This window comes from Cotesia glomerata, linkage group LG4 (genome assembly GCF_020080835.1).
Source record: "Cotesia glomerata isolate CgM1 linkage group LG4, MPM_Cglom_v2.3, whole genome shotgun sequence".
NCBI lineage: Eukaryota > Metazoa > Arthropoda > Insecta > Hymenoptera > Braconidae > Cotesia > Cotesia glomerata.
In genome coordinates, this window is record NC_058161.1 from 18,748,622 (window position 1) to 18,769,465 (window position 20,844).

Sequence of the window (20,844 nt, forward strand, 5' to 3'; positions counted from 1 at the left end):
CCAACTTTGCTGGGCATTTATGCTTTCTCTGGAGCGCATCTACAAGGTTTTCACCCCGCGTGACCTCCTCCAGGTTGTTCTCGGAGATTTCGACTGTCGAATTGATAGATACATATGGTAACATATGGTACAAATCGATGATGGCACGCTTTCCTCACTTTATTTAGGAACTTAGCTATCACGAGTAATGTATTCTTCGGTAGTATATAAATTATCTTTATTGTTTCCGTAAGTATACATAGTCTCTTTTTACAGACCTCTATATTCTTACACAGATTAATTTTGTGGTAGTTGTGTTTTTTATGGGAGGCATAGGGGGATTTAAATTTTATTTTAAGGAAAAACTTAAGAGGAATTTAGCAGATTATTCAATAAAAATTCAATGAATTTTAAAGCCTCTACAAATGGTTTCGGGGGGGGGGGGTAATCTCCTCAGTGGTTTGGCTGGTTGGCATCCTCGGCATCTCCGCTGGTGATTGGGTTCCCCTGGATCCATCATCCCCGGTATTCTGTTCTCACTCTTTGTAGCAGGATCTGGGCACTGGCCTTCGCCATGGACAGGGCGATGTTCGAGAGCATGACGTCAATTTTTCTCTCAGTCATTCCCAGCTTTTTTAAGATCTTCGCGCTGTTCTTGAGCTCCTCAGTTTCCAGTATCTCACCCAGCGCTCCAAACACCAGGATACCCAACTTTGCTGGGCATTTATGCTTTCTCTGGAGCGCATCTACAAGGTTTTCACCCCGCGTGACCTCCTCCAGGTTGTTCTCGGAGATTTCGACTGTCGAATTGATGTTATATCGGGTCCGCTTGATGCGCTCCTGGAGCCGGATGTTCTGCAGATGGGATACTGCCACCTCCAGCACGAAGATCTCAGCTGGGTTCGAAAGCTTGATCATCATGTCCGGGCGATTGTGGTGCAGGTTGATGTCTACCACGACTCTTGGTCCTGCGCAGATCTCAACTTTGCGCTCCTCCCACAGGTACTCAGTGACAAGCGAGGCTCGTGCTTTGAAAGCCCTGAGCTTTACGTCCTCAGGGGCTTTCGTTGCCTCCAGGATGGTCCTTATTATCCAGCTGACCGCTGTATCGTGTCTGGCTGGGTGAGTCTGCCTCCCACATGCAGCTATCACGTGGTAGGCAGTCTCGGTGTTCTGGCACCCCAGTCGGCATGGAGCCCCTGTAATGGATCCAAGGCCGTGGACCTGCTCCTCTGCAGCTTCCAGGGTTCTCCTGGCAATCCAATCTTCCATCTTGAAGGAATTTACTGCTGGAAATTTTATCGCTGCTTCCTCCTGCACCACCAGTCGTCCGTAATGCAGAGACCTCCATAAGTGGAGGAGTAGGTCCTCCTGTTGTAATGCTACCCACCTGGCCAACCTGCGGCAGTAGTCACTAAATCCCTCTTCGGGCATTCTGTCTACCGATGGTCCTACCACGCCGTAGGTGTCCATCACCCATTCCGCATCCGTTAGTGGGTTTCTCCAGCCTTTAGCAGCCAGTTTCTCGTACTTTTCCCTGGCCATTCCCATCTCTGGGTGTGACTTTAGATAGGCTCCTTTCTTCACCATCAGCAGCTCGGCTTCGAATCTGATGGACAGGGCGATGTTCGAGAGCATGATGTCTATTTTTCTCTCAGTCATTCCAAGCTTTTTTAAGATATTCGCGCTGTTCTTGAGCTCCTCAGTGCCCAGTACCTCGCCCAGCGCTCCAAACACCAGGATACCCAACTTTGCTGGGCATTTATGCTTTCTCTGGAGCGCATCTACAAGGTTTTCACCCCGCGTGACCTCCTCCAGGTTGTTCTCGGAGATTTCGACTGTCGAATTGATAGATACATATGGTAACATATGGTACAAATCGATGATGGCACGCTTTCCTCACTTTATTTAGGAACTTAGCTATCACGAGTAATGTATTCTTCGGTAGTATATTATCTTTATTGTTTTCATAAGTATACATAGTCTCTTATTACAGACCTCTATATTCTTACACAGATTAATTTTGTGGTATTTGTGTTTATTTTGGGAGGCATAGGGGGATTTAAATTTAATTTTAAGGAAGAGCTTAAGAGAAATTTAGCAGATTATTCAATAAAAAATTCAATGAATTTTAAAGCCTCTACAAATGGTTTCGGGGGGGGGGGGGGGTAATCTCCTCAGTGGTTTGGCTGGTTGGCATCCTCGGCATCTCCGCTGGTGATTGGGTTCCCCTGGATCCATCATCCCCGGCATTCTGTTCTCACTCTTTGTATCAGGATCCGGGCACTGGCCTTCGCCATGGACAGGGCGATGTTCGAGAGCATGACGTCAATTTTTCTCTCAGTCATCCCCAGCTTTTTTAAGATCTTCGCGCTGTTCTTGAGCTCCTCAGTTTCCAGTATCTCACCCAGCGCTCCAAACACCAGGATACCCAACTTTGCTGGGCATTTATACTTTCTCTGGAGCGCATCTACAAGGTTTTCACCCCGCGTGACCTCCTCCAGGTTGTTTTCGGAGACTTCGACTGTCGAATTGATGTTATATCGGGTCCGCTTGATGCGCTCCTGGAGCCGGATGTTCTGCAGATGGGATACTGCCACCTCCAGCACGAAGATCTCAGCTGGGTTCGAAAGCTTGATCATCATGTCCGGGCGATTGTGGTGCAGGTTGATGTCTACCACGACTCTTGGCCCCGCGCAGATCTCAACTTTGCGCTCCTCCCACAGGTACTCAGTGACAAGCGAGGCTCGTGCTCTGAAAGCCCTGAGCTTTACGTCCTCAGGGGCTTTCGTTGCCTCCAGGATGGTTCTTATTATCCAGCTGACCGCTGTATCGTGTCTGTATCGTGTCTGGTAGTATAGTGGTGAGTATCCCCGCCTGTCACGCGGGAGACCGGGGTTCGATTCCCCGGGAATATAAAATTAATTCATTAAAAATAGCGGCAATAAACGCCAACTCTATCATAAAATTACAACGCAGATACGACTTGGAACAATTCATAAATCAGAATAACCTGGACATAACGTTAATATCAGAAACAAAACTTAACAATAAACATAAATTACACATCGATGGACACAACATAGTGCGCACAGACCGGTTCAACGCCCAAAGAAGCGGAGGCACAGCCATAATAATAAAAGAAAATATACAATTCACAAAAATTACATACCCAAACTCCAAAAATAATAAAATAATAGAATACTCAATAATCAAAATCGACATAAACAAAAACAACAGCTGATTATAGCCAGTATATACGCGTCCAACAGAACAGAAATCAAGAAAAGACTTCCTAGATGAACTGAATACACTATTCAGCAAACTCAATCTCCAAAATGACAACAACTATTACATAGTAGCAGGGGACTTCAACGCCAGACATATAGAATTCGGAGACAGGACAAATAACCTGAGAGGAAGATATATCACCAAATGGGAAAGAGACAATTCTTTCAGATACAACTCTAAAATAATAATACCACATGAACCAACATACTTACCTGCCCAAACAGTACTCGACATAGCCATTGTAGATGCCCACTTGCAATTTATAAATCTAAAAATAATAAGTTAAACACTCTAATGTACGACAGCGATCATAAAGCCATAGTTATGGAACTTCAGCTACAAATCACGCAAACACCAATACCAATAATCAACAAACCAATATATAAAGCAACAAAATGGAAAGCATTCACTAACCACCTAAACGATCAATATGACCTGGACATCCCAGACAACAAAACCTCTCAAAAGCTGAAATAGACAATTATCTTGAAAAAATAAACTCCCTTATTCAAGACACAATAGAAACAATAGTACCAAAAACCAGCCAAACAACAAAGACAACTCACTATGTTAATAGCACTATCAAAAAACTACATAAGTACAAATCACTACTATTAACCAAGCTCCACTCATTACAGAAATCAAACCAGGCTAAAGACAAAACTACTATCAAAACTACCAAATTCCTGATAAAAACAGCGAATGATAAAATTCAAAAGAAATAAAAACACTAATAGAAAAACACTGGGAAAAAATACTGAACCAAATAGACTACAAAAATCCAGTAAAATTTTTTCCGACTATAAATAAAATATTTAGACCAAAGCCAAGACAAGAAATACCTACCATCCAGATTAAAACCGACACAGCTATACTCACCAGAAGCCAATGTAAAATCACCGAGGCAATAGACCAAGACATCTACTACGGAATCCAAAATCAAACTGATAAACTAAACGCAATTGGTGCGTACTATGAGACCATCAACTCTCCTCGATACTTAAATAGCAATACAAGACTCAAAGAATTAATAGACAAAAAGTAAACAATTTTATTGAACAGTATGATTCCAATAGAACAAATAATATAACAATATGCAATTTCTCAAATACAAATAGAGCATCCACGCCTACAGAAACCATAAACGGAGATAGATATTTCAGTTCAAGCGCCGAAGTCCAAATAATATTCAAAAAGCTACCAAACAAAACATCATCAGGTATTGACAACATACCAACCATAGTTCTAAAACATCTCCCAGTAAAAATAATGAAAGACTATACGGTACTATTTAACAACGCCATGAATCTTCAATACTTCCCAGAAGCATGGAAAATAGCCAAAATCCTACCGATTCATAAAAAAGGCAAACCACCAGGTCTACCATCTAGTTACAGGCCTATAAGTCTAACACCGAACATCAGTAAAGTCTACGAAGCCATAATTAACAACAGAATTACAACTCACTGTCTAAACAAAAACATAATTCCTGACAATCAGTTCGGCTTCAGAAAACAACATTCAACTACCCATGCAATTCACAAACTACTTTCGGACCTGAACATTCACTTGGCCAACTACAAAATGGTTGGAGCAACGTTGATAGACCTGGAAAAAGCCTTTGACTCGGTATGGATCTTTGGCTTAATCTACGTGTTAATTAAGAAAGAATTCAGCACAGAGCTAGTTGGTCTCATATGGAACATGATCACCAACCGATCATTTATCACATGGGATGGAAAAACTCATCAACACTAGAATTTAAAATATTAGAAGGATTGATGCAAGGGCTAGTAAACTCTCCGACCTTGTTTAACATATATACCTGTGACATAATTAACTCATACGAACTTAATAAAAACAATGACACTCACTCCATAGCATACGCAGACTGACACAATTTTTATGTAGCTGGAGACACCCCAGACGAAATCCAACCTAAACTGGAAAAAATAGTAAACAATATAAACAAACACTATGCAACATGGAACCTCAGAGTAAATCCCGAAAAATGTGTATCCATCTTATGGAGGCAACCATCCAGGCAAAGTAGTTAAAAGATAAGAAAACAAGCTGAAGAATTTTTAATTACAACCCACAAACCAGGAACTAACGATCCAGCAATAATACCGACACAAAAATCCGTTAAATACCTAGGAATGCAACTAGACTACCTAACAAGATGCACTGAACATGCAGACACTCAATTAATCAAAGCCAGAAACACTTACAAATCACTTTTCAGACTACTTCATAACAAATACATAAGCAATAGAGCCAGAATTATATGTTATCAATTATTAATCAGACCACTACTGACATATGCAATACCAATATGGTGGAACCTAGGAGCAGCCCAAATGGAGAAAATGAGACAATTTGAAAGATCCTGTCTCAGAGCCGCCCTGGGTTTATACCGAAAACCAGATACCGAGTATACAGAAAGAATAAGCAACCAAACCATATATGACACAGCCAACATCCCAAGAATAGACAATTTCATGATAAAGCTCACCAGGGATTATTATGCGCAATTACAAAATATTGACAACGACATCATTAAAAAACTCAAGAGCACCAACACCGAACTGAAAATAGCTGCTTCCAAAGGATACCTACAACCACAATCATTCATTAATTTAGACAAAATGGGTATAATCCAAAACGATCTAAATATCCCTACAATCTATCACCGTAGTAGACACAAAGCCAACAAAGCAATAGACTTAAACCCAAATCAAATCAATAGAAACATTAAATATTCAACAGCAATACCCAGCAAAGACAGAAACGACTTTCATCGTCTTGACTTCAATAAATATTGGTGGCTAAATGGAGCCACCTTTATGAAAGAACTAGCAGAGAGAAAAAAATCATCGACAGAGACAAAACAATAAGATAGCGAATAAAATACCTAAGCTCTTATAGCTAAAGAATTAAGGTGTATCACCAAAGTCAAAAATATATATTGTAAATTTGTAAATATGTACATAACTTTTAGTTTTTAGTTTTTCTTCTTTGAATAGTTTTAAGTATCAAACAGATGGTATAAGTGGTTTTTTTTTAATTATATTTTGCCACATTTAATTTAATAACTGAGACGGAACTGGAATACATATCATCTCCATACAAACCAAGACTATAATTATTACAGTACCTAAGTACAAAGAATTTAAAATATCGAGATGCCGCTGACAACGGCCATATATTTATATGTTTTTATTAATAAAACTAGAAATAAGGATTTTTATTTATGAGTTTAATTTTATCCACTATTGTAATGAAAGAGATAAATAAAAATAAAACTTTAAAAAAAAAAAAAAGGTTCGATTCCCCGCCGGAGAGATTTATTTTTTGATTTTTGAAAATATTTTATTAACAAAAAATGAAAAAAAAAAAATTTTTTGAAAAAAAATTTTTTTTTTGTGAAAAAAATTTTTTTTGACTTGTCAAATCTCTAAAAAAATCTTTATTCTCATTTATTTAGTAGCTTTTATCACTGTAAGAAAGAAAAAAAATTGGTAATGTTACACGGAGAAAAATTAATTATACTACCTACTATACAAAAATAGTAACTTCTTCTATCTACAATGGTAATACAATAAATTAGTAACAAAATAATAGGTGGTACACAGTAAAAAATTTTGCGTCATTGCGTCAAAAAATTTTGTGTTAAAAATTTTTGTGTTAAATATTTAACACTTTTAGAGATTAACACAAAAAAGTGTTAAATTGACACAAAAAAGTGTTAAATATTTAACTCAAAAATTTCTAACACAAAATTTTTTGACGCATTTACGCAAAATTTTTTACTGGGTATCATTGACAATTGTAATAGTTACTATTAATAATGGTAACGATTACTATTGAAAATAATAATTGTAATTATTATAAATTATAACTGTTACAATCAAAGATGGTAACTGTAACGATCTCAGATTGTAAAAATTCTGAAAGAAAAAATAATATAAATTGACTTAATTAAATCCTTTATTTACATCCATATTTTAGCTAATGTACATTTTTTTCTTTGAAATATTAAAATATTTTAAATTGTCTTCAAAATTTTTTTTTGAAAATTTGATTTTTGATTTAAAATTTTTTGAAATTTTAATTTTTTTAATTTGAATTTTATTGAAAATTTTGATTTTTACGGAAATTTAAAATTCTTTTTGAAAAAATTTGGCGTTGAAACTTGTTTTAGACAAATAAAAATTTATAAATATAATTTCAATCCAAATTTAATCCCGATTTTTTGTGCACTACACTGCACTACAGCTGTTTTTAGTTTATTAAGAAATGCATCTACGGTAACGCAGATTCTTAATTTTTTAAATGTTTTTTACTAGCTTAAATAGTAGTTATTATTATTACTGATGGTAACTGCAACCATCAGGTTATATTAGGAATTACGATTTTGATAATAGTAGTAACTAATTAAAATAATAACAGTTATTATTACCGATTACCATCATAATAGTAGTAGTTACCATCAGGATGGTAAATGCTACAATTCAGATGGTTTATTTAACTATTTAAATAATATTTACTACTATCGAATTCAGTTAATAAATTTTAACATAACTAGATATAATAAACTCTACTATAAAATTTTCTCCGTGTACTTATTTTCAATATTAAATATATAGTTTTCATTAATAAGGGCGAATTCTCGATTTAGTAAGGAAGAAATTGAAGCCTTTCATTAAAATTGTAGTTTTTGTCTACTGACAAGTGAATAGAAGACATTTAATTTAGTTGACAGGTAGAAAATGACAGAGTGAATTTTACTGTAGTTTGAAGGTCACTTAATCTCCGTAACCGATCGCTTAAGAGTATAATGAGTGTTTAATGACACAAAAATGAGTTCCTTTTAATAGAGTATTGAGTATCAAATTAAACTTATTTTGTTCATAAATTTTAGCAGGAATAATTTGAATAATACAAATTTCAAGATGTAAAAAGGACAATTGTAGTAATATAGTTGTAATAAGTCAGTTCTCTCTAATCCTTGAAATTTTTCAGACACACTTCCAAAACTCTATTTTAATAAATAATTTAAATTATCATGAACCATACGTTAAAAGTTATTTTTTTACAATTATTAGCTTTGCATTGCATAAAGATATCATGTAGTGATGTTAATCAACCATCAAATATCAGTGCAAGACAAAGAGATTTATATTTAACAATGGATAAAAATGCATAAAAAAACGATATCTGAGATAAGTAAGTAATTTTTTACACCTGCTCTGGAAGTTGTGTTTTTTAGCACTGTATGTCATCTCCAAAGTACACAATAATTGCATACTTGACTATATGTGCATGAAAAAAAGTAAACTGTAATAAATAACAGTCGATTTATAATAAGTAATGATCAACTGCTAAAAATTACCATTTCAAACAGTAAAATCGTGATTTTACTATTCAATTTATAATATTTACCATTTAAACGTTACAATTTACTCATTACATGGAAGAAAATACTATTTCAAACAGTAATATTCGCTATGTAAATGTCTAAAATGTTAAAGTATAATAATTAAGAAATTCAGACTTTTGATATTTATCATTTGGTAGCTAAAAAATGATCTTATGATAGGTAAAAGTATAAAATAAAGTTAGTAAATTTCTAACACAGGCAACGTCAATATTTACAAAGTAAAATGGTAAATTTTAAACGCAACGCTAAAAATCAAACTGTAATTATTTACTTGTTTGGACTGGTAAAATGTATATTTTAAAAGTATTATTTTTACTGTTTGAAATGTTAAATTCTCCCAGAGTGAGACCCCCTTCTCTTTCATCTGAGTTCCCCTTCTCCTTATAATATCGACTATATATTGAAATGGCAATTTTTACTGTTTGAAACTGTAATTTTTTAAGATGAAAGAGTTGTTATTTACTATAGTGACAGCTACTAATCACTTATTTTGGGTATTAAATAATAAATTGTGGCTTTTATACTTTCTACATTAAGTTCTGTAATATTTATATTTTTGCCACCCCGATGTCCGCTTTACTGTTTGAAACTATAAAAATTAACCGGAATCCGAGTGAATATTACAGTTTACTTTTTTTCCGTGTGTTTCATAAACGCACATGTTAAATTAAAGACCACATAACTGCACAAATTCCGTCTAAATTATACTACTATAGAAAAATATAGCCCCACGATTCTGTCTTTTGCATGCCTTAAGCGCGAAGCGCGCAGGTCTACTCTACTCGCCTAAAAATTGTGATTTCGATTAAAACGTGATTTTCATAATTTAAACGAAAAAAAAATATGGATAAAAAGCATATTGAAATAAATAATAGTAACTACAGAACACGTTAAAAAAAATTTCTTATCGATTAAATAAGATTTCTCAGAAAAAACTCGTTTTTCTGATGAATTAAATGGATAAGAGCTTGGTATTCACGGGAGCACTGGGCTTGATAACACCAAAACTTTGTCAAAAATTACTTTCACGATTTAATTTTTTTTTTGTTTTATTCTTGAAGAAGTTTATCAAAACCCTTGTGAAAATTGCGTGTCAAAATAATTCCGTTTCGATACAGTTAATTTTTTTCGATTGTCAGTTCGTCGACTTTTTCTGCGATTTCGGCAGCCATATATATTATTTTTCATAAACAGAATTGAAATAACTATAAACAAGCAGAAACTATACATACATGATGGTATAATTACTAACTGTTTTATCATCTGTTAAAATTTTTCTTTAGTTCGACCTACAGAGGGAATAATACTACTCGCGGGAAAATTCAAATTAAAAACGAATAATTTTTGTTATAATCTAAATAATTTATGTATGACATGAGCGCTTAAGGCATGCTCATTTGGATTTTCCAAACTTTTTATTTTACGAGACTACTGAAACGCCATCTGATGCCGCGATAGTAATTTATTTTTATCGTTCATGTGAATGATACACTAAAACAATGGTCAGCCTTAACCCTTAATATTATTTTTTAAAACTATTACCAGAAATTTTAATAGCGCGCTACGCGCGTCTAAATTTTAACCAATAATGAATCGTGGCCCGTTTTTTGCGAGTTTCGACCTTTGACTACCTTCAAGACTTTCATCTGTTTTATAATATAGGATATTCTTCTCAAATTCGATTTCCAGAGCAGTAGTTCGCCTAACGGCTCGTAGTGACATCTACCACACTCGTCTTCATACGAATGCTCCATAAATCTTACCTTACGCTCATGTCGCAACACCACGATTGTCAGATTATTTGCTACTTATCCTACATGTAACATAAGTAACTATTTCTTCATACTCGTTCAGAAAGTTCATTTTTCAAGCACTAGCGTCCAAAAAGGCGCTTATATTGTAACACAAATTTACGAAAATGGGTTGTAACTATTACGTCCGAGACGAAGCCGATTACTATTTCCTAATTCCTACAGTAGCGCTGAAAAGTATTTTGACAACATAAAATTTTTTAATATTTTTAAAATAAAAGCCTATTGGAAAATGTATTGAGTATAATGTAGAGTAGTGTAATTCCGACTATTTAAGCGTATCAAATTACAACTTGTTTGTTTACACACCGCGCCACCGAACGTACTTGACTTACCGTGAGCTCAAAAGTATTTTGACACACATTTGACTTGAAAAACTCTCGCAGATTACTTGTTCCTTAGTGTTTATTATTACATATATTTACTTGTTGTGGTTACTTCAATATGCCTAAGTGCAAGGAATATTCTAGTGATTTTAAAAAAGCCGTTATTAATGCATTAAACAAGGAATAAAACAAACAGAAGTTGCTCGTTTGTTTAAAGTGTCTCGACAGTTAGTTAGCTTATGGAATAAAAGTCTATAACAAACGAAAACTGTCGAAAGTAAGCCTCGAACAGGCCACCCAAGAAAAACTTCTTCTTACATCGATCATATTATAAAAAGTTATCAGCAAATGATATACAGATGTCCGCTGTAATGATAAAAATGAATTAAAAGAAAAATATAACGTAGATATTCATGTTTCTACTGTTAAACGACGCCTAAAGGTTCTAGGGTTACATGGCCGAAGACCGGCTAAAAAACCTTTAATATCGAAAAAAAACAGGAAGTATCGTCTTGATTTCGCGAAACGGCATATATCGTGGTCAAGTTTAGAGTGGTCTAAAGTTTTATGGAGTGACGAAAGTAAATTTGATTTAATGTCATCTGATGGTATCAAGTACATTCGGCGTCCAGTAAACAAAAAATACGATTATCGGTATCAAATACCCACAGTTAAACATAGAGGTAGTAGTGTAATGGTTTGGGGATGTTTTTCATGGTCTGGAGTTGGACCATTAGTTCGAATAGAAGGAAAAATGGATCGGTTCATGTATGCAAATATATTAAAGTCTCAGATGTTACCATATGCTAAACATCACATGCCAGCTAAGTGGTATTTTCAACAAGACAATGATCCCAAACACAGATCAAAGCATATTAGTGACTTATTAAATCGTGAAAAAGTTAAAGTTCTTGAGTGGCCAAGTCAAAGTCCCGACTTGAATCCGATAGAAAATCTCTGGGAAGAATTGAAACGTAGTGTAAAAACCCAAAATTATTCAAACAAAAACGCTTTGTTTGAAACTCTAAAAATGAGTGGGATCAAATTCCAATAAGTCGATTACAAAAATTAATCGACTCAATGCCGGAGCGATGCAAGGCTGTCATAAAGGCCAAGGGATATGCTACTAAATACTAATATATTATTGCTGTAAATTATAATTATGCGTTAAATTAGTTTTTTTTCAAAAATGTCAAAATACTTTTGAGCCACCATTTTCCTAATATTTTAAAAATTAAACTTTCTTTTATTACGAATAAGAACCTCTTTGACACTATTCTGTAGTTTATTCAAAAGGTGTTAAAAAATAAATAAATGATTATTGTGTTTCATATTTATTTTTAATTAAACCATTAAATATATTTGTCAAAATACTTTTGAGCGCTACTGTAAATCAAAAATTGGTGATTTCTAATTTGTATCACAAACCTTTATTAATTTTTGCTAATTGCAGAATGTGAAGAATATGAATTGATGACAGCAATTGAAAACTTCAGAACAATGTGATCATTGTGTTTTATTCTTAATGGCTCATGGACAGTATGCGAGAAAAATGAGTTTCCACACATGGCAGCAGTTGGATGGATTCAAGATAGAAATAGTGCAATTGAATATTCATGTGCTGGTTCATTGATTTCTGACCAATGGGTTCTAACTTCTGCTCATTGTACTCATACTGATACGTGAGTATTTAAATTGAATTGATAATAAGAATTTTTGTCTTTGACTTTATAATAAGCTAAAATTTTGTACTTTTTGGTTGCAGGGGATTTCCGAAGGTTGTTAAATTAGGAACCCATAATCTAAGCAACGATTCCGGAGAAATTATCAGTATTGTGAACATAATCATTAATCCAGAATTCAATCAACCACGCCTGTATCATGACATTGCTTTGTTGAAATTGGAACGTGCTGTAGAATTTAAGAATAATGTGAAACCAGCTTGTTTGTACAGAAAATTTGAAACAGCACCCGATGTTGTTTGGGCCACTGGATGGGGTTCCAGAAGAAACGGTAGATTTGCTTTTGTTATTATGTGATGCTAAAGTCTTATTGAAATATTATAAAATACTATGTAAGAAAAATGATTTTCTTTCTTTTAAAAATCAATTATACAATTTATTTTGTCTTAAAAAATAAATTAGCGTTAGAGACGTGCACTTTTGAATTTTCCAAACTTTTTTAACTTCCCGCTAAGAAAATCGAAGATTTTCAAAAATCGGGAAGTTATTGTTTTCACCCGTTTTGCAAAAATCGTGTTTTCATCAAATCTCGACGTTTGAAGGTCACAGGAAGCTTCCCTGACTATCCCCATAAAGGTTGTCACGGTGTCTGGCTGTATGTATGTGTGTGATGATGATGTGTGTGTGTGTGTGTGTGTGTGTGTGTGTGTGTATGTCTGTGTCTGTGTGTGTGTGTGTGTGTGTGTGTGTGTGTGTGTGTGTGTGTGTGTGTGTGTGTGTGTGTGTGTGTGTGTGTGTGTGAAAGTATGTGAACCGCACTTATAACTTTTTGAACAGCTTGACCGATTTCATCGCGGTTGGTGCCATTCGAAAGGGCTTGACCAAACTTAGATTTCGAAGTAGCTGACCTCTACTCGGCAAAGGAATATTCCTACCAAATTTCAGAGTCAATCGACCTAATAGTTTCTGAGATTTCGTGATGAGTGAGTTCAAAAATGGGATCTCCTATATATATAGATTTATTGGCACCAGATGTACAGCTTGTCCCTAACAAACTCTGATACATCTTTTCGCTTAAATCTACTTTTCTTACACTAATTTTATAATTTATTATTTTATTTTAGTATTCCAACTTGATGGTTAATCTATATTTCAATCTATAACGCTAGTAAATACTTTCTTCGACTTTGGGTCGTTTCCCTTGAGTTTCAGTTTATCGCATATAGCAGATTCTTTTCAAATTTGGAGCTTATAGGAGCTACAGCTCGAAAATTTAAAATTTAAATTGTTAAAACCCACCCCCGCACCCCCCTGTGGGGAGGGATATCGTAAAATTCGTTCATAAATTATTTTTACATTACTTACAGAAAATTCATACAAAATTATGAGTCTGTCGGAGCTACAGCTCGGAAATTAAAAATTTTCATTGTTAAGACCCACCCCCGCACTCCTCTGTGGAGTGGGATATCGTAAAATTCGTTCATAAATTATTTTTACATCACTTACACAAAATTCATACAAAATTAGGAGTCTGTAGGAGCTAGAAGTCGGAAATTTTTAATTTTCATTTTTAACGTCCACCCTCGCAATCCATATTGGGAGTAGATTGTCGTAAATCCGCTCTTAGATCATTTCTACATCACATATAGGAGATTCCTACCCAAATTTGAAGTCGATAGGAGCTATAGGTTAAAAATGGGAATTTTCTATTGTTAACGCCCCCGCAACCCCACTTATTGGGTGGAATTTCGTAAAATCCGTTCTTAGCTGACCTCTACTCGGTGAAAGGAATATTCCTACCAAATTTCAAGTCACTACGCCTTATGGTTCCAGAGATATCGTGATGAGTGACTATCTATATCTATAGAAAGTCTCCTACATATGTAGCAATAATATAACCAACCTTGTCATCAGGATATCTCGAAAAGTTTTCAACCGATCTTGATGAATCTTGGTACACATATTCATTGGGTAATTACCGAGGTCGAGTTCGAAAATGAGCAAAATCGGTCAATTAGCTTAGAAATGGCGGCCATTTAAAATTTTCAAAATTTTGTAAATTTTAAGTTTTGTAACTTTAACCGTGAATAACTTTGATTGACAAAAAGAGCTCATTTCTGAAAACTTCATGGTAAAAGCTGATTATGTTACCTTCAATTTGACCTATAACACTTATACGTTATGAAGATTTGTATTAATTTTATAGGCCATTGAAAAATTTGAAAACAATGAACTTTTTCAAAATGTGGTTTAGAATGACTTTTGAACAGCTTCACCGACCGATTCCAAAAACTAATCAGCTCTTAACATAAAAAAACTACGTCGATCGCCGCTGGACCGGTTAAAATCGTTTGATTCGTTTGTGAGATATCGTTGACGAAAAAAATCGAAAAAAGCGTTTTTTTCGAACAAATTCCGAAATTTTTTATCTGATCAATTCACGGTTTGAAATTCATTATAGAATTCCGAAAACTCCATCGACTGTTGTCAACTATGTGAAAATTAGTTTACTCGTTTAAAAGTTATCGCGGATTGAAAATTTAAAAATTACATAAACATTTGTTATTAAACAAATTAAATAACATAAATAAAGAAAATCTTATATCACATGAAATTTACCTTCCATTTCGGGTGAGGCCGAATGGCATTTTTTTTTATGCAATCATTTCTTACAAATTTCTTGTACAATATTTCTCATTGTCAATATTTATTCGGTATTATTTTCTTATACAAAAATTTATTTAAATATTTATAGCTTATGTGTTGGCCTATTTTTAGATAAACACACAAAAAAACCCATGATAAAAGGACACAACACGATAACAAGCTTATGTGTTGGTCTAATGTCGAATAAACACACACAAAAAGTATGAATATACCTTGTTCAACAATTTAAAATTCGGTTAATATACTTTAAGAAATATTTGAATGATAATTTTTTGTTCTGTGACAATTTTGTTAGTCAGAATTTTTTGCATGAAATAAATTTTTGCATTAGACATTTTTGTCTCAAGAAATTATCACTGATTGATAAAGACACGGTGCCGTTATCGAGGACTATGGAGGGTTTATTCAATTATCACATAAAGAACAATTAAGTCGTTTGAGAAAAAATTATATTTTATTAATACAAATTATCTATGTTAAAAACAAATCTATTTACTAAAAGCATATTGTTTCGCTTAATTTTAAAATAAAAAGCAGTCTTTTTGCCTTTATATATAATTCAGCTTATACACTCTTTTTCTTAATGTATGCATACAATCTTCTTAAAAAAACTCTCGATTGCTATCAAGCCCATAAAATTCAAAGAATACTTAAAAAAGATACTAAAGTTCAAAAACGCTTTAAAAATAATCAAAATTTCGGACTCATTCCTTCTATTGTCTCTGCACTAAAACTATCAGGATTATTCCTATTACAACTATTACTACGACTTCTACAAACATTACTACCACAACTATTACTACTACTACTACTACTACTACTACTACTACTACTAGTATCCGAGCTGTCCTCATCCAGCTCGATTTCTTCTACATCATCATAAATTTTCGAAATCATCATTTCAAAGACATGCTGCAGCTGTTGAGCATTTGAAACCAATTTGTACTTACGGCAATCGTATTTATAGCAATTGCTGAATATGAGCCTCACATCTTCGATGAATTCTTGAGGAGTTGCATACATCCGATCCTCCAATTTGCACTTGATAGTCAACAAATCCATGGGCTTCTTAATGACATCATGGTAATCATCAAACTTCCAATGATTTGCGTTCAGAGGAAGGTAAAACGGCCAGGCATACTCAGAGTGTCTTTTACGGAAAAGATTCTTCAGGATTTTCCTACAATTCTTGAGCCCGGGAGAGAGTTCTCTAAATTCGCCTCTGGTGATCCTCCGACGTTCCATCAGAGCACGAAACTCCGTGATGACACTCGAATCCACCTCGACATCTTTCACAGTCGATTCGACCTCACTAATAACCTGATCATTTGGTTCCTCAACGGAATTTTGAATTGGCAAACTCCCAAAATTTCGCTCCGTAGCAAATTCCTTCGGAGAAGCTTCCAATGACTTGTTAGTGACTGAAGCATCAAAAGAAGTTCTGCTACGATCTCCAATTTTGCCACTTTCGCGTCGCACTTCACTTTCTTTTTTCGGCATACGAGCCATCTTCTGGTAGAATATCTTCTCAAGCGTCTGAGCCATCAGAACGATATCCTGTCCTGGATCATTGTAAGTATAGCAATTTTTGAACATCATTTTGAAATCTTTGATGCAGTCCTCTGAAGACCAGTAGTATCTGTTGCTAAGCCGCTTTCTAATTGTGCCAAGGTCCATTGGATTGGTTATCACTTTATAGTAATCCGGTATGTTGTGTTCAATTGTGTCTACTGGTTTTTTGAACGGCTTGGCGTAATCGTGATTCCATATTTTTTCCAGGACGTTTCTTCAAGAATTGAAGCTGGTTCGTCACACGGCCTCGACAACCTGGCAATGGCATAACTGGTGGTTGCACTATTCCGTTTATAGGCACTAGGATTGCTTCAGTTGGATCATCAACTGCACTAGAGCAAGAGGGAACAATATGCTGCTCCATGACAAGATTGATTTTTGAATTTCACTTATTTCAACACTATCACTTATTGGAACTTATAATTGTAATTAAATAAATGTATGAAACTTTCAAGGCAATGGTTAGTTTTAGAAAACAAAATTTTGAAGTGACACATGCATCAAGCAATAACTTACTGGATGAAGCATGCTTGCAAAGTAATGGTTCTTGGGTTTTCTTAATTGTCAAACTTCTTGAGGTAGAAAAAGGAAGCTTTGTGTCTTTTACAGATGAAGCACTTGTTTCGAACCCTTGGCAACAATAAGTGCATACCTGTGCTATGGGACGAATTGGAAGAAGGGGCAGAGATATGGGTCTTATTTATACGTCTTAGGTATACGTGTCTTAGGTATACGTGTCTTAGGGTCTTAGGTATACGTAAAATTATGCCATTTTGTGTGTAAGATAACATTTTTGTATATTTTAGTAACTTACGACGGAATATTTTTGGGATACTGCAGATTTTTTTAAATTTATTTAATCTTGTTGAATATAATAAATATTGAATCGTTTGATGTGATTAAAAATATTGTGTTCTTAGAAACAGCTGAAAACTATTTCAATAGTATGGAATATATTATTGTTTATTTAGACATTTGATATCTTTAAATTCAAAAATTTATCACATCAGAATGTCATTACAATAAATAAGTGTTACGAGAAATTTCTAGAATTAGATATTGTAGAGCTAGGTTTAGGTTGACGAAAAGAGAGTGACAGAGAGAGAGTATGAAAGAGAGAGAAAGAACGAGTGAGTAGCATAGTAGCGTCTCTTGAAGTGAAAAATTGGCCAAGTGGAAGGGGTAAAACAAAGTGAGCGTTAGTCTTGGTGAGTGTTCCCAATGCTTATGTTTATTTTTTTTTATTAAAAGTAATATAAAGTACAAGGCGTTGGTTTAAACCAATGTAGTCAACGTTTACATATTAGAGAGATTGACATTATACATAATCATTGTGTCTGTACAATGTTTATAAACATATATGTTTAACAAAGTATATTCTACTCGAACTGCCATCTCCCGGAAGTTTGAGGTACTAGTAGACTAAAATGCTTGCTAACGGTGGATATCTTACCTACAAATAATAAATTTAAATAGACAATTGAAATTCCGGTGTCTACTTTTACCGACACACATATGGATAGATACATATGGTAACATATGAATTACAAATCGATGATGGCACGCTTTCACTCACTTTATTTAGGAACTTAGCTTATCACGAGTAATGTATGGCCTTCGGTAGTATATGAAAATTAAGTCTTTTATTGTTATCGTAAGTATACATGAGGTCTCTCTTTCGAGACCTCTACATTCTTACACAGATTAAGTTTTGTGATAGTTAAGTGTTTGTTATAGGAGGCATAGGAGGATTTTAAACTTTGTGATTGTACTGGCAGTCTCATTTTCAAAGGCAATAAAATTTAATTTAATTTTAAAAGAGAAATCCTTTAGAAGAATAATCTTCAATAATAAAAATTCTAAAGCCTCTACGCAAATGGTTTCTGGGAGGGGGGGGAGGGGGTAATCTCCCCTCGGTGGTTTGGCTGGTTGGCATCCTCCGGCATCTCCGCTGAGGTGATTGGGTTGGCCCCTGGATCCATCATCCCCGGTATTCTGTCCTCACTCTTTGCAAAGCAGGATCTGGGCACTGGCCTTCGCCATGGACAGGCGCGATGTTCGAGAGCATGATGTCAATTTTTCTCCTCAGTCATTCCCCAGCTTTTTAAGATCTTTCGCGCTGTTAATTGAGGCGCATCACCTACAAGGTTTTCTACCCCGCGTGGCCTCCCATCCAGGTTGTTCCTTCGGAGATTTCGACTGTCGAATTGATAGATACATATGGTAACATATGGTACAAATCGATGATGGCACGCTTTCCTCTCATGTTAGGAACTTAGCTATCACGAGTAATGTATTCTTCATTCGGTAGTATATAAATTATCTTTATTGTTATCGTAAGTATACATAGTCTTTTCAGACCTCTACATTCTTACACAGATTAAGTTTGTGATAGTTATGTTTGTTATAGGAGGCATAGGAGGATTTAAACTTTGTGATTGTACTGGCAGTCTCATTAAGGCAATAAAATTTAATTAATAATTTAAAGAGGAAACTTTAGAAGAATAATTCAATAAAAATTCTAAAGCCTCTACAAATGGTTTCGGGGGGGAGGGGGGTAATCTCCTCGGTGGTTTGGCTGGTTGGCATCCTCGGCATCTCCGCTGGTGATTGGGTTACCCTGGATCCATCATCCCCGGTATTCTGTCCTCACTCTTTGCAGCAGGATCTGGGCACTGGCCTTCGCCATGGACAGGGCGATGTTCGAGAGCATGATGTCAATTTTTCTCTCAGTCATTCCCAGCTTTTTTAAGATCTTCGCGCTGTTAGAGCGCATCTACAAGGTTTTCACCCCGCGTGGCCTCCTCCAGGTTGTTCTCGGAGATTTCGACTGTCGAATTGATAGATACATATGGTAACATATGGTACAAATCGATGATGGCACGCTTTCCTCACTTTATTTAGGAACTTAGCTATCACGAGTAATGTATTCTTCGGTAGTATATAAATTATCTTTATTGTTATCGTAAGTATACATAGTCTCTTCAGACCTCTACATTCTTACACAAATTAAGTTTGTGGTAGTTATGTTTGTTATGGGAGGCATAGGGGGATTTAAACTTTGTAATTATACTGGCAGTCTCATTAAGGCAATAAAATTTAATCTAATGTAAAGAGAAACTTAAGAGGAATTTAGAAGAATAATTCAATAAAAATTCTAAAGCATCTACAAATGGTTTTGGGGGGGGGGGGGGGTAATCTCCTCGGTGGTTTGGCTGGTTGGCATCCTCGGCATCTCCGCTGGTGATTGGGTTACCCTGGATCCATTATCCCCGGTGTTCTGTCCTCACTCTTTGCAGCAGGATCTGGGCACTGGCCTTCGCCACGGACAGGGCGATGTTCGAGAGCATGATGTCAATTTTTCTCTCAGTCATTCCCAGCTTTTTTAAGATATTCGCGCTGTTCTTGAGCTCCTCAGTGCCCAGTACCTCGCCCAGCGCTCCAAACACCAGGGTACCCAACTTTGCTGGGCATTTATGCTTTCTCTGGAGCGCATCTACAAGGTTTTCACCCCGCGTGACCTCCTCCAGGTTGTTCTCGGAGATTTCGACTGTCGAATTGATAGATACATATGCTAACATATGGTACAAATCGATGATGGCACGCTTTCCTCACTTTATTTAGGAACTTAGCTATCACGAGTAATGTATTCTTCGGTAGTATATAAATTATCTTTATTGTTATCGTAAGTATGCATAGTCACTTCAGACCTCTACATTCTTACAAAGATTAAGTTCGTGGTAATTATGTTTGTTATGGGAGGTATAAGGGGATTTAAACTTTTGTAATTATACTAGCAGTCGCATTAAGGCAATAAAATTTAATTTAGTTTAAAGAGAAATTTAAGAGGAATTTAGAAGAATAATTCAATAAAAATTCTAAAGCATCTACAAATGGTTTTGGGGGGGAGGGGGGTAATCTCCTCGGTGGTTTGGCTGGTTGGCATCCTCGGCATCTCCGCTGGTGATTGGGTTACCCTGGATCCATCATCCCCGGTGTTCTGTCCTCACTCTTTGCAGCAGGATCTGGGCACTGGCCTTCGCCACGGACAGGGCGATGTTCGAGAGCATGAT

General features: G+C 35.4%; 2 protein-coding genes across 2 annotated transcripts; one reads left to right on the forward strand and one right to left on the reverse strand.

Annotated features, from left to right (window-relative positions):
- Positions 1-12,332: 12,332 nt before the first annotated feature.
- On the forward strand, positions 12,333-12,889 carry LOC123263921 (serine protease snake-like). The gene is made up of 2 exons (XM_044726967.1): positions 12,333-12,532; positions 12,616-12,889. Exons 1-2 carry the CDS (start codon positions 12,417-12,419, stop codon positions 12,887-12,889), a joined length of 390 nt encoding a protein of 129 aa, XP_044582902.1. The 5' UTR covers positions 12,333-12,416.
- Positions 12,890-15,889: 3,000 nt separating this feature from the next.
- On the reverse strand, positions 15,890-16,876 carry LOC123263922 (bromodomain-containing protein 2-like). Its single transcript, XM_044726968.1, has one exon. It carries the CDS (start codon positions 16,874-16,876, stop codon positions 15,890-15,892), a length of 987 nt encoding a protein of 328 aa, XP_044582903.1.
- Positions 16,877-20,844: the final 3,968 nt, after the last annotated feature.

Bases quoted from the DNA above. Each gene is read 5' to 3' on its own strand.
- LOC123263922 (XM_044726968.1), bottom strand. From the start codon at position 16,876: ATGGACCTTGGCACAATTAGAAAGCGGCTTAGCAACAGATACTACTGG.
- LOC123263921 (XM_044726967.1), top strand. From the start codon at position 12,417: ATGGCAGCAGTTGGATGGATTCAAGATAGAAATAGTGCAATTGAATAT. The intron at 12,533-12,615 runs GTGAGTATTTAA...TTTTGGTTGCAG, and splicing joins CATTGTACTCATACTGATAC to GGGATTTCCGAAGGTTGTTA.